The sequence below is a fragment of the Meles meles genome, chromosome 19 (genome assembly GCF_922984935.1).
Source record: "Meles meles chromosome 19, mMelMel3.1 paternal haplotype, whole genome shotgun sequence".
Lineage (NCBI taxonomy): Eukaryota > Metazoa > Chordata > Mammalia > Carnivora > Mustelidae > Meles > Meles meles.
The window spans coordinates 50,424,078-50,443,258 of record NC_060084.1 but is presented as its reverse complement, the minus strand read 5'-3'; the positions used below and the strand labels follow the sequence as shown (position 1 = coordinate 50,443,258).

General features: G+C 50.1%; 1 protein-coding gene across 2 annotated transcripts in view; it reads left to right on the top strand.

Moving 5' to 3' along the window:
- Positions 1-14,768, top strand: part of ZNF541 (zinc finger protein 541) — a 31,933-nt gene extending 17,165 nt beyond the window's left edge. Inside the window, exons 8-15 of one of the 2 annotated variants that reach the window (XM_045988469.1) lie at positions 2,659-2,722; positions 3,352-3,494; positions 3,877-3,980; positions 5,034-5,109; positions 5,668-5,756; positions 13,445-13,585; positions 13,772-13,953; positions 14,092-14,768. In XM_045988469.1, the coding sequence (XP_045844425.1) occupies positions 2,659-2,722; positions 3,352-3,494; positions 3,877-3,980; positions 5,034-5,109; positions 5,668-5,756; positions 13,445-13,585; positions 13,772-13,953; positions 14,092-14,260 (968 nt within the window). In that variant the 3' untranslated portion in view covers positions 14,261-14,768. The remainder of the gene's footprint in view (positions 1-2,658; positions 2,723-3,351; positions 3,495-3,876; positions 3,981-5,033; positions 5,110-5,667; positions 5,757-13,444; positions 13,586-13,771; positions 13,954-14,091) is intronic. The other variant, XM_045988468.1, reaches the window with a different exon arrangement.
- Positions 14,769-19,181: the final 4,413 nt, after the last annotated feature.

Here is a 19,181-nt window from a genome sequence, read left to right as displayed (position 1 = left end):
ATCATGGAGCCCAACTGTGTGTATCAATCCCATGACCCTGAGATCACGACCTGAGCTGAAACCAAGAGTCAGACACTGAACCGAATGAGCACCCAGGCACCCCTCCCCCTTTACTATTTCTTTTAAGACAGATCTGATAGCAACAAATCTCAATTTTTATTTATCTGAGAATGACTTTATTTCACAGTTATTTTTGAAAAGTAATTTGCTGGATGTGATTCCTGGTCGATAGTATTTTATTTTCAATGACTTGAATATGTTGTCCTTCTGCCAAGTCAGCTGTTAACCCTACTGGGGTGCTCTTGCGTGAAACAAGTTGTTTTTCTCCTTTTACTTTCAAGATCTCTATCTTTGGCCTTCAGCATTTTGCCTGTGATGGATGTGTCTAGACACAGAACCCTTTGTGTTTATTCTCCTTAGTGTTTATAGTTTCCTGGATGTATATATTGGGTTTTTGTTTTTGTTATTTACCAAATTTGGGCAGATTTCAGCTGTTGTATCGATGCCATGATACTTCACATGTTTTGTCATCCTTTCCTTGTCTTTCTCCGGGACTCTGATTACACATATTTTGCGGCACTAGATGATGACCCCCATTTCTCTGGGGCTCACTCCATTTTTCTCCATTCTTTTTTCCCTTTTCAGATTACGTGATCTCTAGTGATCTATCTTCAGATTTGCTGATCATTTCTCCTGCCAGCCGAGATCTGCTGTTGAGACTCAGCTTGGTTATTGTGCTTTTTTTTTCCCTGAATATTTATTTCTTTTTGAGAGTTGGGGGAAGGGCAGAGGGAGAGAAGGCATCTCAAGCAGACTCCCCACTGAGCACAGAGCCCCATGCAGGGCTCAATCTCATGACCTTGAGATCACAACCTGAGCCAAAATCACAAAATCACTTAAGTGACTGAGCCACTCAAGCACCCTGGTTATTGTACTTTTTTAATCCCCAAATTTCCACTTGGTTCTTTTAAAAATCTTCTGTCTCTTTACAGTATTCTCTCTTTGATAAGAAATCATCATAACTCCCTTTAATTCTTTAAGCGTGGATGCTGCTGGGAGAAGAAGTCCCTCTCCTTGGGTGCACCTGCCTAGGGTGAGGCACTCTAGGTAGTGCTTCTGTTAATGGAGCTGGGCTTCGGGTGGGGAAGTGATGGGCAGATGCCACAGACTCTCACTGTTCTTACCAATATTTGGTCATTTTCTTAAATGAGTATTTCCTAAAATGCTGGATGCCTTTAGGACAGCTTCCAGAGACCTTAGCTTCCTGTTCTATAAAATAATTTTTAATCAGTTAATTTGTCATCTTGCTGAGTTCCTCTGCCTCTTCCATGCAAGGTTTGTTTTTTTTTTTAATTGTGTGCTATCAGGGCACCTGGGCGGCATGGTCGGTTGAGTCACCAATCTTGGTTTCACTCAGGTCATGATCTCAGGGTTATGAAATCAGGCCCCATGTCGGGCTCCGTGCTCAGCCCCGAGTCTGCTTAGGTTACTCTCTCCCTCTCTCTGCCCCTCTCTCCTGCCTCTCTCTCACGTAAATAAATCTTTCTTTAAAAATTGTGTTTTATGATGATAAGTTAACATGAGTCTCCCTTAAGTGAGTAAGTGCTCAGAACATCATTGTTGATTACAGGGACCACGTTGCCCTGTGGACCTCTAGAGCTTACTCATCTGGCTTACCCAACACTTTATGCTCATTGATCAGTAAATACCCACTTCCCACTCCCCCAGCCCCTGGCAACCACCATCCCACTTTTGATTATGTGAACTGGACTATTTTTTAAAGATTTTTTTATTTATTTAGAAAGAGCGTGAGCATGCATGCAGATGGGGGGAGGGGCAGAGAGAGAAGGAGAGGGGGGGAATCTCCAGCAGGCTCCGAGCCGAGGGCAGAGCCTGATGTGGGGCTCGACCCCAGGATCCTGAGATCATGACCCAAGCCAAACCCCAGAGTTGGACACTCAGCCAAATGAGCCACCCAGGCGCCCCTGAATTGGACTATTCTGGATACTTACATAAGCAAAGTCATGCAATATTTCCTTGTCTGTGCCTGGCATGATGTTCTCAAGGTTTATTTGTGTTGTTGCATATTGAAGGTTCCTCTCAAAAAAAAAGGTTGATTCGTATTCCATCATATGTAAACACCACATTCTCTTTACCCACTCCTCTGTTGAAGGACATCAGAGTGTTTCCACTTGGCTGTTGTGAGTAGTGCTGAGTAAACGTGGAAGTGCAGTTATCGCTAAGATACTGGTTCAAGTTCTTTTGGATAAATACCCAGGGTGGGGGTGGGGTGCTGCCTGAGTGGTTCAGTCAGTTAAGCGTCTGCTTCTGGCTCAGGTCATGATCCCGGGGTCCTGGGATGGAGCCCCACATCTGGTGCCCTGCTCAGCGGGGAGTCAGCTCCTCCCTCTCCCTCTGCCATTCCCCCTGCTTGTGCTCTCTGGCTCCCTCTCTCTGTCAAATAAATAAATAAAATCTTGGAAAGAATACCCAGAAGCAGGATTGCTGGATTTTACGGTAGTTCTCCTTTTAATTTTTCAAAGACTCTCCCTACCACGCAACTGTAAAGAGCCGGCTTTTAGCTGCTCCACGAAGGCAGGCAGAAGGGCCTTATGGTCAGTCTTCCTGAAGCTTTTGTTCTTGTTGCGTGTTTTCTAGATCAAGTGGACAGTTCTTTCGGCATTTGCATGGTAAAGGATGACACCAAGATCAGCATTGAACCGTAAGTTGGAACAGAGTAGCACCTGAGGGTGCATCCTTCCAAAGTGGGGGTGCTTCTACCTGCCCTGTGGGCCTGTGTCAGTTTTCCCGGGGCTCCTTCGTCACAGGAGATCAGGTCTCGCTACGGAGCCTCCGTAAGGGAGAAGTTGTGCACTTCTGTGGGTGTAGGTGGGCAGCTCCCCTAGCATTCTTTCTGTCTAGACATACCATAGCTAGGGCCCCGGGGACAGAATGCCCAGGACCCTGGGGTTCTAGGTAGAATTGGTGGTGGTATAGTCCAGACTTTTGAGTGTCCGTGGAGTGTGGCTGGATAGTACGGCCATGGGTGTAGAAGCACACGAGCTCTCAGCGTGTACTCGCCTGTCCTGGACCTGCAGCGACACCGAGGCCAGAGATACAGCAATAAGGGAAATGAGAGGAGGGAAGGAAGTACCCCTTTGAGGGGTTTCTGGAATGACTGCACGTATCTGTCAGGGATGATGGACACTGAACACGTTTGGCAGATGGCACAGGGTTTGCATTGGGCAAGGCTGTGGCCCTAGAGAAGGGAACACCGCCCATATCTGTTTCATTTCCCGTCTTAGTCACGTGTGTCTGTCCCGCGTGTCTGTGTGTGCGGCCTCATTTCAGACACATCAACATAGGAAGCCGGTTTCAGGCTGAGATCCCAGAGCTCCAGGAGAGAGCGCTGGCTGCTGCTGACGAGCACGTCGCTTCTCTGGTCTGGAAGCCATGGGGAGATGTGACGACCAACCCAGAAACGCAGGATAGAGGTGGCTGAGGCTTTGGGGCCAAATTCCAGCGGGCCCTGCCCCTACCTACCCCCCATGTCTGAGGATATCTCCTCCTGGTTCTCCCCTAGACCCAGAAGCAGTACCCGGGGTGAGGAGGCGGGAGGGCTCCCCTTGGTGCTGCGCGGCTTCTCGGCAGCTACAGTCTCCCGCCCGCAAGCCTGGCCCGGCTGTTCAGCTGTTCGGGGCAGGGTTTGTGCCTGTTCTTCTTGTCCCTCCCTTCCCTCATCCCGCTTTCAGCTGAGACGTGGGGGGTGGGTGACAAGGAGCCCACCCCCTGTGCTGTCCAGGAAGTCTCCTCCCTGGCACTTGCTGACTCCCTGTCTCCTCTCTCACACTCTGCTGGGATCGCTGCCGGACACAGTCACTGAGCTCTGCAATGTGGCCTGCTCCAGCGTGATGCCGGGAGGGGGCACCAACCTGGAGCTTGCTCTGCACTGCCTGCACGAGGCCCGGGGCAGTGTTCAGGTGAAGTGGAGGCAGGGCCAGGGGCTGGGGTGTGCCTGGGGAAGCTGGAGCTGCAGGCGTGTCCTGCGCGCCGTCTGCTTGGGCAGGCCACTGTCGTCCTTCCTGTGGCTTTGGGATTGGTGTGGTCCTCACGAGCTGCAGGTGTGGGCTCTGTCTGGTGCGACAGCAGTGCCGGGCTCCACCCCATCTCTGGGGCGCTGGAGAGCCGCTGCCCAGCACACCCAACTCAGGTCCCGTGCTCATTGGGTTTCTTAGAGCTTTTTTTCTTCAATTAAAAACCCGTGTATGCAAACTTCTGATGCATTAGAATTGCCTGTGTCTCCTCCAAGACCCTCCTCAGTTTACTGAGTAGTGGGAGAGGAAAAGGCCGATCACGCAGCCAGTGCCACAGTCCTGCTCTTTCTTCAGCTGAGAGGCAGTGGCTGGCACATAGTAGGTGCTCAACAGAGCGGGCAACCCACCTTCCTGGGGTTCCGCTGAGGGCTTGGTAATGTTGTGGCATGGGGGCCGGGGCCAGCTTGGGGACCCCAGTATTGGTTTCATGCTCATGTTGTCATCTTGAAATCCTTAGTAAGTTTTGAAGAAGCGTTTTCATTTTGCGCTAGGTCCCACAGATGCCACGGCAGGCCTGATGGGTTACGCTGGGGAGCAGGACAAAGTCCCTTTCTTTATGGGCTTACATTTGAGAAGAGCCAAAACAGCAAATACGTTCTGGAAGGTGGCTGGATAGCGATTCGCGCCATGAAGGAAACAAAGGGGGCGGTGGGCAAGGGCTGTTCCAAATGCTGGTCCTTGATGGCAAAGAACGTGCACCACAGGAGCAAACCCACACAGTCACTGTCTCCTAGTTGGGAGCACCTTGCCGGGAGAGTCCATGGCAGCCGCGCTCAGCGGTCACAGGTGTGGGCTGGTCCGAGGACCCACCGCACTGAGTATAGGGCTGGGGAGAGCCTTCCGGAGAGCCGGCGGTGGCTTCAGAAGGATGGAGGGAGCAGAGGTGAGACTCTTCCTCCCCTCCCTGTGTAAAGTAGTCTGTGCCCCCCCTTGTTCCAGGTTGCCCTGGAGACCCTCTTACTGCGCGGGCCCCAGAAGCCGCACACTCACCCGCTGGCCGACTACCGCTACGCAGGTGACTGGGCGGGGCTGTGGGCATTTTTTTCTGCCTGGCTGAGACCTTGTGAAAACAGTCCCAACAGCAAGCTTCACCTATGCCTTTTGGGAGTTCTCTTGGGGCCTTCACCTGCCTTTCCAGAAAGGCCTTCCCTCTCCCCGGGGTGGTGGGGGGTGGGGGGATGGGACTCTGTGGGCATGTTTTCTGTTAGTTGCATCCCACCTTCCCCTTTTCCGTTGATTCCCTCAGGGGCCATGCCCAGCCAGGAAGGGGATGCCCTGGGCCAGGGAGGGGAGGAGGCAGGCTGAGCTTCAGCGGTGGGAGCCCGTGCGCCAGCCCTGCAGTCAGGCAGTCTGGACCCTCACCCAGTGCAGGCCTCCATGACTGCCTCGGTAAAGCACAGATTGTGAGGGCCCAACCTGCTGAGGTTTCGTGAGGTCTGTAGCGGATGAAGCAAGTAAGGGCCTTAGCAGAATGTTTGACGCACGATCGTGCTTGGTGATGGCAGCTTTGGAAAGGAGGGTGGTCTGCACGCCAGCCCCGTCCTTTCCCCCTGCTTGGCTCTTTCTCTGACAGGTTCTGACATCTGGACCCCCATGGAGAAGAGGCTTTTTAAGAAGGCATTCTGTGCCCACAAGAAGGACTTCTACTTGATACACAAGACGGTAAGGTGAATGCGGGTGCACTGGCATAGACGGGGCCTCGCCTTGTGCAGCTGAGCTCAGCTAGAGCGGAAGGCCCTGCCAGGGGGACCCTTTGCGGGCCTCGGACACGGTTCATCATTTTAAAAAGGACATTACTGTGAACACCTCCAAACAGTACAGAAATGCGTCAGTGCTCAAATAAACGAACGCTCCCATTCTCAGCTTGAGGAATGCTCTGGTAAAGGCCTCCATGTCCTCTGCAGAGCCCTCCTCCAGGTGGCTAACCTCCACCTGTCTGCTCGTGCACCTCAGGCTTGCGCTGTCCAGACACCTCTCATGCTCGTCCGTGCGCGTCCTTACGAAGGCCGAGATCCTTCTACACCAGATGTCCTGCTGGGTGGTTGTTCCATTAACCTGATGACCACAGACCAGCCTGTGATCCAAGTGTAACCTTGGATGTTTCCGTGTACTTACGCCCACACAAGACCATCACCACGGTCAAGATCACAAACACGTCCATCCATCCCTCCACGTTTCCCCCAAGCCCCTTGGTCCTCTTTCATGCCACCCCTGTCCCTAGTCAACTCCTTGACTCCTTTCTGTCCCTGTTAGTCAGTTTACATCTTCCAGAGTTTTCTTTGAGCGGAATTGTCGTACAGCACGTGCTCTGCTTTGGCTTCTCATGCTCAGCGTCCCCGAGCTCCATACAGGTGGCCGAGTAGCAGTCGCTCACCCCCGTTCATTGCTGGGGACCGTGTTGCTGTGTGTGTACCACTGGCTATTCAGTCTGGATGTCTGGGTGGTTTCCAGACACCGGCGCTTAGAGATGAAGCCGCCGTGAGCCCTGAGACGTGCGGCAGGCTCTGGCAGCACCGTTTCCCTGCGGGGTGAACACCTAGCCAGGGGGAGGAGAGCATCATAGGGTGAGGGTCACGTTTCACTTTGAAGAAGCTGCCAAACGGTCATCCAAAGCCATCGTGGAACCTCACATGTCCACGGGCGGCTCAGGAGACTTCTAGGGGCCCCACGCCCTCCCCAGAGCACCCCACAGCCAGGCCTCTTCTTGTCGCCATTCTGAGCACACGGCCTTCTCTCCCTGCGCTTCCCGAGGGACTGACACTGCTGGGCATCTTTCCGCCCAGTCTCTGACTTCTCAGTGTCGGTTCAACAGTGTCTTTTCAGAAGCAGTTTCAGACACTGAGTAAGCTCAGTTTATTAATTTTTCTCTTAGGGACCATGGTTCTGGTAGCTTCTCTAAGAAAGTCACCAAGATTTCCCCCTGTTTTCTTTGTAAGCTTTATGGTTTTCAGTTTTACATTTAGATTTATGACCTGTTTTGGGTTGACCTGCAGTGCAAAGTACAGATTGGGGTTCATTTTCTGCACATGCATGTTTAATCATTCTAGTAACTTTTGTTGAAAGGACTGCATTTTGGGGCTCCTGAGTGGCTCAGTGGGTTAAAGCCTCTGCCTTCGGCTCAGGTCATGATCCCAGGGTCCTGGGATTGAGCCCCACATCTGGCTCTCTGCTCAGCAGGGAGTCTGCTTCCTCCTTTCTCTCTGCCTACTTGTGATCTCTGTCTCTCAAATAAATAAATAAAATCTTAAAAAAAAAAAGAAAGAAAAGACAATTTTCTGCAGCCAACAGCCTTGGTACCTCGGTCAAACATCAGTTGGCTGTATACATACGTGTTTGTTTCTGGGCTGACCATTTTGTTCATTGGTCTATTTGTGAACTGTTAAGCTGTTACCATGCTCTTTATTGCTGTTAATTTATAATAAGTCATGAAATCAGAAAACGTTTGTTCTTTAACCCTGTTATTCTTTTTCACAGTGTTTTCTATCCTGGGTCCTTTGCATTTCCATGTGAATTTCAGAATTAGCTTGTCAATTTCTTTAAGAAAATTTTGATAGGCTCTTATCTGGTGCCACGTTGACTCTCCAGGTCAATTGCAGACAATGGATATCTTAACAGTATTTAGTCTTCCGACCAACGAACAAAGTGTATCTGTTTATTTAAGTCTTCAATCTCTCTCCGTGGTGTTTTGAAGGTTTGGGTGTATAGGTGTTACATCCTATTTATTCCTAAGTATTTCTAATTTTTATGCTGTTATGGAAGGCTCTTTTTAATTTTGATTTCCAATGGTTTCTTGCTGGTATATATAGAAATAAAATTGAAATAATATTGATCTTGTGTTCTGCAGTCTTGCTAAACTCATTTATTCGTTTTTGTAGCTTTTTTTGCAGATTCTGTTGGATTTTCTACATAGACAATCATGTCATCCACAAATAAAAACATTTTTATTTCTTCCTTGCTTTTAATTTTTCTTGCCTCACTGCACTGTAGAACCTCCGGTAACTTGTTGAGTGGACCTTCTGGACTTGTTCACGATCTTAGCAGGAAACCAGCCCCTATTTTCCCTCCTAAGTATGATGTTAGCTATGGGGTCTTCCCAGATATTGCTTATCAGGTTGAAGAAGTTCCTTTTATTCCCAGTTTGCTGAGAGTTTGTTTCGGTGAATGATATGAGGTTGTATCGATAGTGCTTCCTCAGCATCTGTCGAGATGCTCATGTGGTTATTCTTTTTCATTTTAGCATGATCAGCTACATCGATTTTAGATTGTTAAATCGGCCTCACATTTCCAGGATGAGCTCCACTTGGTCCCGATGTCTTGTCCTTTGTATATATATTGTTGGATTCTGTTTATTAAAACTCTGTTTAGAAGTTTTCATCTGTGTTCAGGAGGGATATTGGTCTGTAGCCTTCTTTACTTGTAGCGTCTTTGGCTTTTGTATCAGGGCAACGCGGACCTTACTGAACGAGTTGGGAAGTATTCCCTCCTCTTCAGTTTTTTGGAAGAGCTTGTTTAGAATCAGCTTTATTTATTCCTTAAATATTTGGTGGAGAAGTCACCTCGGCCTGGAGTTTTCTTTGTGGGAAGGTTCTGAAATGCAGATTCAGGTGTTTCATACACAATTTCTTGAGTGAACTTTCATAGTTTTTCTTTTGAGAAATTCGTTCATTTCTTCTAAGTTGTCTGATATATTAGCAAAAATTGCTCGTAAGTCTTATATTGTCCTTTTTATATTCATTGACTATAGGGATGTCACCTCTCTCATTCCTGATATTGGTAATTTGTCTTTTTTTTTTTTTTTTCCTGACCAGTCTGGCTAGAGATTTATCAAATTTATTGATTTTATTGATTTTTCCTCAAAAAGCAGCTTTGGCTTGTTGCTTTTTTTTCTGTTTAATTGATTTCTGCTCTGCTGTTTATTATTTCATTTCTTCTGCCTGCTTTGAGTTTAATTTGTTCTTCTTTTTCTAGTTTCTGAAGGTGGAAAATGAGATCATTGCTATGAAACCTTTCTTCTTCCCTAATATAGGTATTTGGTGCTATAAATTTTCCTCAGAGTTAGGCTTTGATACATCTTGGTATGTTGGATTTTAATTTTTACTCAGTTCAAAGCTTTCACTTCCCTTTTGATTTCTTTTTTGACTTTTGAGTGAGTGAGTGAGTTATTTATCTTAGATTTTATTTATTTATTTGACACACAGAGAGAGAGAGATCACAAGTAGGCGGAGAGGCAGGCAGAAAGAGAGGGGGAAAGCAGGCTTCCCGCCGAGCAGATAACCCGACACAGGGCTCGATCCCAGGACCCTGAGATCTTGACCTGCGCCTAAGGCAGAGTCTTAACCCACTGAGCCACCCAGATGTCCCTGACCTATGAGTTATTTAGAAGTGTGTTATTGAGTCTCCAGATATTTTAGGATTTTCCAGAGTTCTTTTGTTACTGACTTTTAACTTAATGTCACTGTGGTCAGAGAAATACTTCATATGACTCAAATCCTTTTAAATTTTTTGATCCTTGTTTATGGCCCAGAATATGGTCTACATCTTAGTACATGTCCTGAGTACTCTTGAAGAAGGTGCATTTTGCCGCTGTTGACTGGAGCTCTAGAAATACCAGTTCAAGATGGTCGATAATGTGGTTTGGGTCTTCCACACTTACCATCTCCTTGTTCCAGCCATTACTGAGAAGGGGTTATTAAAATATTTGGCTGTAACTGTGGGTCTGTTTTTCCCTGTAGTTCTTTCGGGTTTTGCTTCGTGTATTTGAGGCTCTGACTTAGGTGCATAAACATTTAGGATTCTTATGTCCTCTTGATCAGTTGTCCTTTTTATCATTATGAAATGATTTCCTCTATGCCTGGTATTATTCATTGCTCTGAAGCCTATTTTTCTGGTAATACATTATTATATATATTATATTATATAAGAAAGCCAACTACTCTAGCTTTCTTATAATGGGTGTTTGCCCGGTATATCTTCTTTCATCTTCTTACTTTTAACCTATTTGTGTTTTTATATGGAAAGTGTGTTCTTATAAGTAGCATGTGTTGGATGGTGCTTTTTAATTTGTTTTAATTGAAGTATAATTAATATACAGTGTTATATTGATTTCAGGTGCACAATATAGTAATTCAGCACTTCTGTACATTGCTCAGAGCTCATCAAAATAAGTGTGCTCTTATCCCTGTCACCTACTTCCCCCGTCCCCCCACCCACCCTCCATCTGAGAACCACCAGTTTGTTCTTTGTGTTTAAGAATCTGTCTTTGGGGTGCCTGGGTGGCTCAGTGGGTTAAAGCCTCTGCCTTCGGCTCAGTTCAGGATCCCAGGGTCCTGGGATCGAGCCCCACATCAGGCTGTCTGCTAGACAAGGAGCCTGCTTCCCTTCCTTTCTCTCTGCCTACTTGTGATTTCTGTCTGTCAAATAAATAAAACTTTAGGGGTGCCTGGGTGGCTCAGTGGGTTAAAGCCTCTGCCTTCGGCTCAGGTCATGATCCCAGGGTCTTGGGATCGAGCCCCACATCGGGGTCTCTGCTCAGCGGGGAGCCTGCTTCCCCCTCTCTCTGCCTGCCTCTCTGCCTACTTGTGATCTCTGTCTGTCAAATAAATAAATAAAATCTTTAAAAATAAATAAATGAAAATTTAAAAATCTTTAAAAAAATCTGTCTTAACTGTCTTTTTCCTTTTTTTGTTTGTTTTGGTTTCTTAAATTCCACACATGAGTGAACTCATATGGTGTTTGTCTTTCTCTGACTTATTTCGCTTGGCATTATACTCTCCAGATCCATCCATGTTGTCACAAATGGCAGGATTTCATTCCTTTTTAGAGTTGAGTAATATTCTGTTATATGCTTATAAAAAAAAAATATCCAGCCTTGGGGTGCCTGGGTGGCTCAGTCAGTTAACCTTCTGCCTTCCGCTCAGGTCATGATCCCAGGGTTCTGGGATGGAGTCCCACATCGGGCTCCCTGCTCCATGGGGATCCTGCTTCTCCCTCTCCCTCTGTGATCTCTCTCACTTTCACACTCTCTCAAATAAATACATCAAATCTTTAAAAAAAATTCCAGTCTTTTAATTAGGGCGTTTAGACCATTCACGTCTAACGTGATTACTGGGATGGTGAGCGTTAAGTCCGTCGCCTTACTGTGTGTTTGCTGTTTGACTCATCTGTTCTTCGTTTCTCCTTTCTGCAATTTTTCTGCTGCCTTTTGGATTAATGTAGTAAATTTTAGGATTCCATTTTATCTCCTTTGCTGGCTTATTGACTACAACTATTAGTTTGGTGGTTGCTTTAGGGTTTATACTGTGCATCGTTAATTTATCAGGGTCGAACCTGCAAGCAATTTGACAGAACTCCATGTGCAGCGTGAGAACCACAGAGTAGTGGCTTCGTCTCTCCTCCTGGCCTTTATATTCTTATTGCTATGCCTCTTCTATATGTTACTAACGGCCCAATACCTTGTTACTGTTTTTGTTTGAACAGCCAACTATGTAAGCCTTGGGGCGCCTGGGTGGCTCAGTGAGTTAAAACCTCTGCCTTCAACTCAGGTCATGATCCTAGGGTCCTGGGATCAAGCCCCACATTGGGCTCTTTGCTCAGCAGGGAGTCTGCTTCCCTTCCTCTCTCTCTGCCTGCCTCTCTGCCTGCTTGTGATCTCTGTCAAATAAATAAATAAAAATTTTTAAAAAAGATACAAAGCCTTATATTTTTACCCACATAGTTACCATTTTTACTGCCTTACATCACTGTGTGTAGACCGGTGAAAACAACTTGATCCTTTTAGGTATTGCTTTTAGGTTTTTAATGGCGGTACCGGAACAGCTTTTTTTTTTTTTTTTTTAAGATTTTTTATTTAACTATTTGACAGAGAGAGAGAGATTGCAAGTAGGCAGAGCAGCAGGCAGAGAGGGGGGACGCAGGCTGCCTTCTGAGCAGAGAGCCCAATGTGGGGCTCGATCCAGGACCCCGAGATCATGACCTGAGCCCAAGGCAGAGGCCCAACCCCTTAAGCCACCCAGGCACCCAGAACAGCTTTTTGTCTAGGGCTAATTATTTCTCATTTCTGAGGCAAAATCCTTCTCATTCCTCTACCAATGCCACATGAATTAGGAGGTTTTCCACCTCCAGCTGGTGGGGACAGGCACTGTTTCTGGCCCCTGAGAGCCACAAGCGGCTTTCCCTCTGATCCCTTATGATGGGTCTTTACCTAGCATTAGGTTCTCTTCACACGCACGTCCCTGAATCCCTGAGGGGAACCCTGTCCAGATCTCTGGCGTTTTTCTCCATGCTGCTGTCTCCTCTGCTGTCCTTTGTCCTGTGGACTCTTGCCGCCTCAGTCTCCCCAGGCACTCAGCTCGCTCTCAGCTCAGGAGTCTGCGGGCTCTGACTGGGTCCCTCCCCCTTGGCCTGGAAACCATCCCAAGGTAGTGGTGTATTTTCTGCCTCTCAGAAAGCTGTTTTCGGACCGATGCCTGGTGTCTTACCAACCACTGTTTCCTGTGTCTTCTCATTTCGGCTGGGAGGGAGAGCCGGCTCCTCCTGATAACCCCGTCTTGTTTGGAAGCACAAGTTCAGCTTTTTGGCTTTTTTTTTTTTTTTTTTTAACTTAGTGCCATTTCCTAGAAGGACAGGGGATGTGCTATTTTGACTCTTACTTTGTGAAGACCCACACAGCTCAAAAAAACTCACACAGAGAAGGTATGTTCTAAAGTGAGCTCCAGATACTAAGTGGCCAGTTGCATTTACCTGAGAAACGTTCTCTCTGGGGCAATGAAACTTTTCCATCCCGTTTTGTTTTCACAGAAGGTATTGTTAACGGGATCAGTTCTTAGTGGAGGGAGGAGCACATGGTGGGGGTCTGCACGGCCAGGATCCAGCCGGGCCTTCAGAGCCCCTTCCTTCTCTCATGGGCCACTTCCTCTGGACTCCAGGGTCCTGCGTCACCATCCCAAAGGCTGTGGTGGCCCCCACTGCCTCAGGGCATTCTGCTGTCATTGGTCCCAGCTGGCAAATGTGAGGCTCCTAGGCATGATTTTGCTGTGAGCACCCTAGTAGTATGCCTTCCGATGCACCTTCCCACAGGGGAGGATCCCTGGGATGGACCCCACCCCCTGGCGTGCGCAGGGCTGACCGGTGCTGGCGGCGGTGGCTGCAGTCTGAGCCGCTCGCCACCTGCGAGGACTTGTGATTCTCTGCTCCTTGCACCGAAGGGTCACGCGAGGCCATGCAGAGAGACATTTCAGGAAGGCTTTCCAAAAGTGGCCCCGTGGGGAGGGGATTCGGGGTGTCATGGCGACACTTGAGGCTGGCTGCTCATGGGGTGTTGTCCATAGCCGTCTTCTGTTTTCCCTCGCTAGATCCAGACAAAGAGTGTAGCCCAGTGTGTTGAGTATTATTACATCTGGAAAAAAATGATCAAGTTTGATTGTGGTCGAGCCCCAGGACTGGAAAAGAGGGTCAAGAGAGAGCCAGATGAGGCAGACAGGACAGAAGCAAAGGTAGAAGGTCCGGGGGGAGGTGGGGCTGGAGTTCGGCCCCGATCTGGATGCCGCTGCCGATCCAAGTCAGGGAAGGGGGAAGGGGGAAGGGCGCCCGCTGGGAGGGGCTTCCCTGCCAGGCCAAGCAGCTCCCTGAGAAGCGTGGAGGGTCGGCACCCTTCCATCGTCGTTTCCGCCCCTTTGCAGGTCACTTGCAGCCCTCGGGAGAGACCCAGCCACCGTCCTACTCCTGAGTTCAAAATAAAGACCAAGAGTTACAGGAGGGAGTCCATTCTCAACTCCAGCCCGAGTGCCGGCCCCAAGCGGACCCCTGAGCCGCCGGGGAGTGTGGAGGGCCAGGGTGTCTTTCCCTGCAGAGAATGTGAGAGGTGCCAGCCCTGTCCCTGGATGCGCCCACACAACCTCATTTCTCCCCCCGCCCCCCTCCCGGCAGCTGCCCTTGGGCCACCCGCCCCCCCACCCCCTCCAACCCCGCTCTGACCTGTGTCGTTCTGGTGACTCCTCAGGGTGTTCGACAAAATCAAGAGTCGAAATGCCCACATGAAGCGCCACCGGCTTCAGGACCATGTGGAGCCCATCGTCAGGGTGAAGTGGCCCGTGAAGCCCTTCCAGCTGAAGGAGGAAGAGGAGGAGGAGGAGGAGATAGGGGCTGACATCGGCCCCCTGCAGTGGTGATTGGAGCGGGGGCTGGGGCGAGGCCGCAAGTCTGGATGGGGGCCTCCAGCCTCGTCACCTATGCCCTCGGCCTCTCCAGGGGGTTTGGGGCACCCCTCTGCCTCCCCCGCATCCTTACTGTCCCTCCCTGGCCAGCCCGGCGGGGATTTGGCTAGAAGTCAGCAGGAGGAACTCCCAGTCAATCAGACCGCTGTCAGCTGGTGCCAGAGGCTCCGTTCTCTTTAGGTTTTAATTAGTCTCTCCCCTTCTTTCAGTTCCACTTCTTGGAGAGCAGGGAGGCTTGGGGAGGGAATGAGGTAGATCTGGGTAGCTCTTAAATCTTCGCCTCAGGTTTGGGGTTTGGTTACATTTGTTCGATAAGGCCAAGACGTAGAGAATCAGTGGGAATATACCTTCAGATCTCCAACACGTGGGGCTCCCTCACCCGGGGAGTCTCTCTGCGTTCCAGATTCAGTCCCTAGTCTTGCAATGACTTGTACATTGTTAGGGTTTTTTTGTACGTGTCTACTTGTAAATCTTATTAAATTGGGTTCTTGAGCAGCTGTCTTCTGGCTTCCCTGGCCTGTTGATGTAACAAAGGCGTTTGAGCCCCTGCTACTCGCTGGAGCCACGGAGATGAGTCAGCGGAACCCCATCCCAGAGGAGAGGAGCCAGGGGCTCCATGCACTCAGCCAGCACTTAGCAAGTGCCATAGAGCATAAGCCCCACGGAACCGAGTCCGTGCAGTGGGGCTACAGGGATGCAGGAGGAACAGAGACCCTCTCCTTGCGGAACTTCCTTTGTCAGAGTGGGAGAGTCGCGGTGATAAAGGAATGGAAAGGGGATTTGAGATATGCAGGGACACACGGGCTCTGGTGCAGGGATGCGTGGTGGGCCCCCCCCCCCCCCCGGGGCTCAGCTGTGAGGTCAGGAGCCCCCGCAGGGGGCCTGCCCAGCCGTGGCAGTCACCTCTTTCTACCCCAACACCCAGACCTCTGGAGGCTGCGGGGTAAGAGAGCACGGCCCTCCCCATCCCTTCCTCCTGTCCCTTCGGAAGAGCCAGGAGAGCTGGTAGCAGCCCCCAGCAGGATGCCCCTCTTGTTCTGCGGGCTGACTGCAGCCCCCGCCCTTTCTCCACGGATCCCTGCCAGCTGGAAGGAAGACGGCCACGGTTTTCCCAGACACTCCAGCTGTGTCTCCAGAAACCGGGGGAACCCAGTGTGATCCCTCAAGTTTGTTGCCACCAGGTCAAAACTGGAATTCGGTTTGCCAGGAAAAGAAGGGGACGCAGAGAGGGCTACTGGGCAGGGAGACCGGGTGTCTACCACGGGGTGACATGAAGAAAAGCTGGGGGTGGGGCGGGGGGCAAGTCCTAGGCCGTGTCTGGGAAGTGGCAGACGGTGGCCAGCCAGGGAAGGCCACACCGAAGAGGTTGCTGGAGCCACGGTCTGGATTCCAGGCTGTAGCAGGACCGAGAGCCCTGGCGCAGGGGCGAGTAGAGGGTGGTCTGAGGGCCTCCGGCTGCTCTGTGGAGCTTGTAGGAGGCAAGAGGGCAAGCGTAGACAGACACGGTGGTAAGAAGGTGAAACGGTGGCCTGGGCTGAAGAGGGACAGAAACTTGGGGAGTAGGGAAGCACCTTGGGAGTAGACTCCACCTTGCTTGTGGGTCCTCTCCCAGGGAGAGGTGGTAAGGGAGAGGTCAGGGCCGGCGTGGCAGCTCTGGGGTTTGGCGCTTGAGTGGATGTCAGTAAGTCAGACAGGGAAGAGCAGGGATTCCTCAGAAGACTGATTGCCTTGAGGTGTGATTGTATCCGTCAGAGCGGGTGCTGCATTCTGAGGGACTGAGGGAAGTGGGGTGGGGGGGAGCAGGGCAGAGGGCAGTGTCTGGAGCCATCCCAGGGCGCCACGTTGTGGCTAAATAAATCTTAAAGCCAGGACAGGAGTGGGAGCAGAGGAGCAAGTTGAGTTTAAAGCACTAAGGACCCTGTGGTTAAGGGACAGGGCTCAGGCTCAGGCGTCTTTGGAGCTGGAATTTACAGCCAGACTCTTCTATCTTTGTGACCTTGGACAAGTCACTTTCCCCATTTCAGCCTCCGTGTTCTCAGTCTGTACAACGGGATGGAAAGTACCTTCCCCCATGTCCTGGTTCAATGAGAAGAGGTAAATGATGCTTTCTGCAGGGTGCACCACGGGAACCGGGCAGGGGCTGCTTAAATCACCCTCCTGCTCTCACTGTTTATCTCCTGCCCAGGAGGACAAGCTCAGCTGCTGGAAATGAAAGACCCTGATCTAACGGGTGGGTGACGGTCTGTTAGTTCTCCGGTGCTGCATAAAAAATCACCCTGAAATTAACAGTGTTAAACTGGAGCTTTTATAATAGCCCCACTCAGACGGACAAGGAACCGAAAGTGCCTGTGGTGATCCAGACCCCACCACCACCCCCGCCTGATCTGCAGTTAGAATACAGCAGCCACCCCGAGAAGGTGTTCCAAGAGAGTCTCCTAAAGTCAGAGCCAAGGTTTCTTGTGAACTACTCCCCCTCAGCTAAACCCCACCCTCACCCCCCAAATAACAGCGTTGTCTGAGTCATCTGAGAGCCCTGTAAGAAAATGCGTATTCCTGGATCCTGCCACCGACTTTCACAATTGGAATTGCTCTGGATAGGGGGTAGGGCTCTGGAACTTGAATTTTTTTTAAAGATTTCATAGTAGAATCATTTTTAGGTTCTTCAGAAAGATTGTGAAAATGGTATCGAGAATTCTCATATATCCCACACCCAGGTCCCCCTATTTTTTTTTAATTTATTTATGACAGAGCGAGAGAGGAAACACAAGCACAGGGGAGCTGGAGAGGGAAAAGCGGGCTCCCCACCCAGCAGGGAGCCCCAGGACGCAGGGATCATGACCTGAGCCGAAGGCAGACGCCTAACGATTGAGCCACCCAGGTGCCCCTCCCCCCATTATTTTTTTAAAGATTTATTTATGTGAGAGAGAGTGACCTTGAGCAGGGGGAGGGGCAGAAGAAGAGGGAGAGAACTCTTCATGAAGACTCCTTGCTGAGTGCAGAGCCCAACTGGGGCTGGATTACAGGACCCTGAGATCATGACCTGAGCTGAAACCAAGAGTCAGATGCTTAACTGAGTCCCCAAACGTCCCCTATTAATATCTTAGATGAGTATGGTACCTCTGTTACAATTACCGAACCAATATTGACATGTTATTACTAACTAAAGCCCATACTTTATTCACATTTACTTAGTCTTTACCTAACATTCATCTTCAGTTTCAGGATCCCACCCAGGACACCAGATTACATACAGTGGGCACGTCTCCATAGACTCCCCTTAGCGACGACAGTGTCTCTGACTTTCTTTGTTTTTAAATGATTTGTCAGTGTTGAGACATCCTGGTGAAGTGTTTCAAAGAATGTGCCTCAGCCAAGGTTTGTCTGATGTTTGTGGTTTGATGGGGAGAGGGTGGGGTCAGGAGCCATGTGCCACTCATATCACAGTATTGAGAGCACATTCTATCAGTGGGATTCACCACTGTCGGTGGTAACCCCAGCCACCTGGCTGACCGCGTTTCTCAGATTTCTGCACTGGAAACAGTCCCGTCATCCCCGTCGCATACCACACTCTGGAGGGAGGTCCCTGGGGGCCTCCACACGCAGGAGTGAGGAGCCAAGCTCCACGTTCTGGAGGGAGGAGTCTACACGAACTAGGCAGAGCTCTTCTGCATGAAATGTTTGTCCATTCTCCCCGTCTATTCGTTCGTTCGTTCATTTATACTGCGTGGGATCAGGGACGTTTTATACAGTGGACGATAATCCCGGACTAGTTTAATGTGTTGCTCAAATTTTTCCAGCTTTGGCCATTGGGAGCTCTTCCAGTTGGCTCCTGTGTCTCTGACATATCCTACCACTTGTGTGTGTGTCTCTCACACACACAGACACTTCCTTTTTGGCACTACAAGATGCTCCAGGTTCATCCTGTGTAATTTCCTGCCCAAGACTCAAAGCAGCCACTTGTCAAGGAGTCCTGGTTCCTTTTATTGGGGAATGGTATTAAAGATCTGGGCTCTGAGTGTCTGAATTTTTTTTTAAAGATTTTTATTTATTTATTTGACAGAGAGAGAGATCACAAGTAGGCAGAGAGGCGGGCAGAGAGAGAGGAGGAAGCAGGTTCCCTGCGGAGCAGAGAGCCCGATGTGGGGCTCGATCCCAAGACTCTGAGATCATGACCTGAGCCGAAGGCAGCGGCTCAATCCACTGAGCCACCCAGGCGCCCCGAGTGTCTGAATTTTTGACACGCTGTCTCCAGCCCTTTTTTTTTTTTTTTTTTTTTTTTTGATGAATGTAGAGAGCCCTCGCTCAGTTTTGTTTCCCCGTCTGGGTACTTTACTGGCCTTCCCAAACCAGTTCCAGTATCCGTCAGCAGAGGGCGCAAGAAAAGGCAGAGCGCTTTCCTGACAGCTGACGCCTCTCCCAGTGAAGAGCCGCGCGAGAAAAGGGGCGGAGGCGGGGACTGAGCTGCGCGCTGGACACCTGTCAAACCCGGAGGAAGGCGGGGCGTATCTTCCGGCCGGGGCCGGGAGCTGTCACGTGAGGGTCAATGGTCAGCTGATGGGGGCGCAAGTTCCGCGGGGAGGGACGGACCGAGTCGGGGGATGCTGGTGATTGGTGGAGCAGGAGCCAGAAAAAAGTACCTCGGAATGGGTCTTGGACGGTGGGGACTACGATTGGCTTAGACGAGTCACGTGGGATTTCGTGGAGCGCACCAGGAAGAGTGGAGTGCCTTACGCGGAAGTACGCGCAAGCGTTATAGTATCGCGTCGCTCATTGGTGGCCTTGAGTCACGGGGCGGTGTGCTGCGGCGGGAGGGGGCGTGGCCGGCGGGGCTCGCGCCTCCCTAGCGGGCCACTGATTGGCCGGCGCACGTCACATG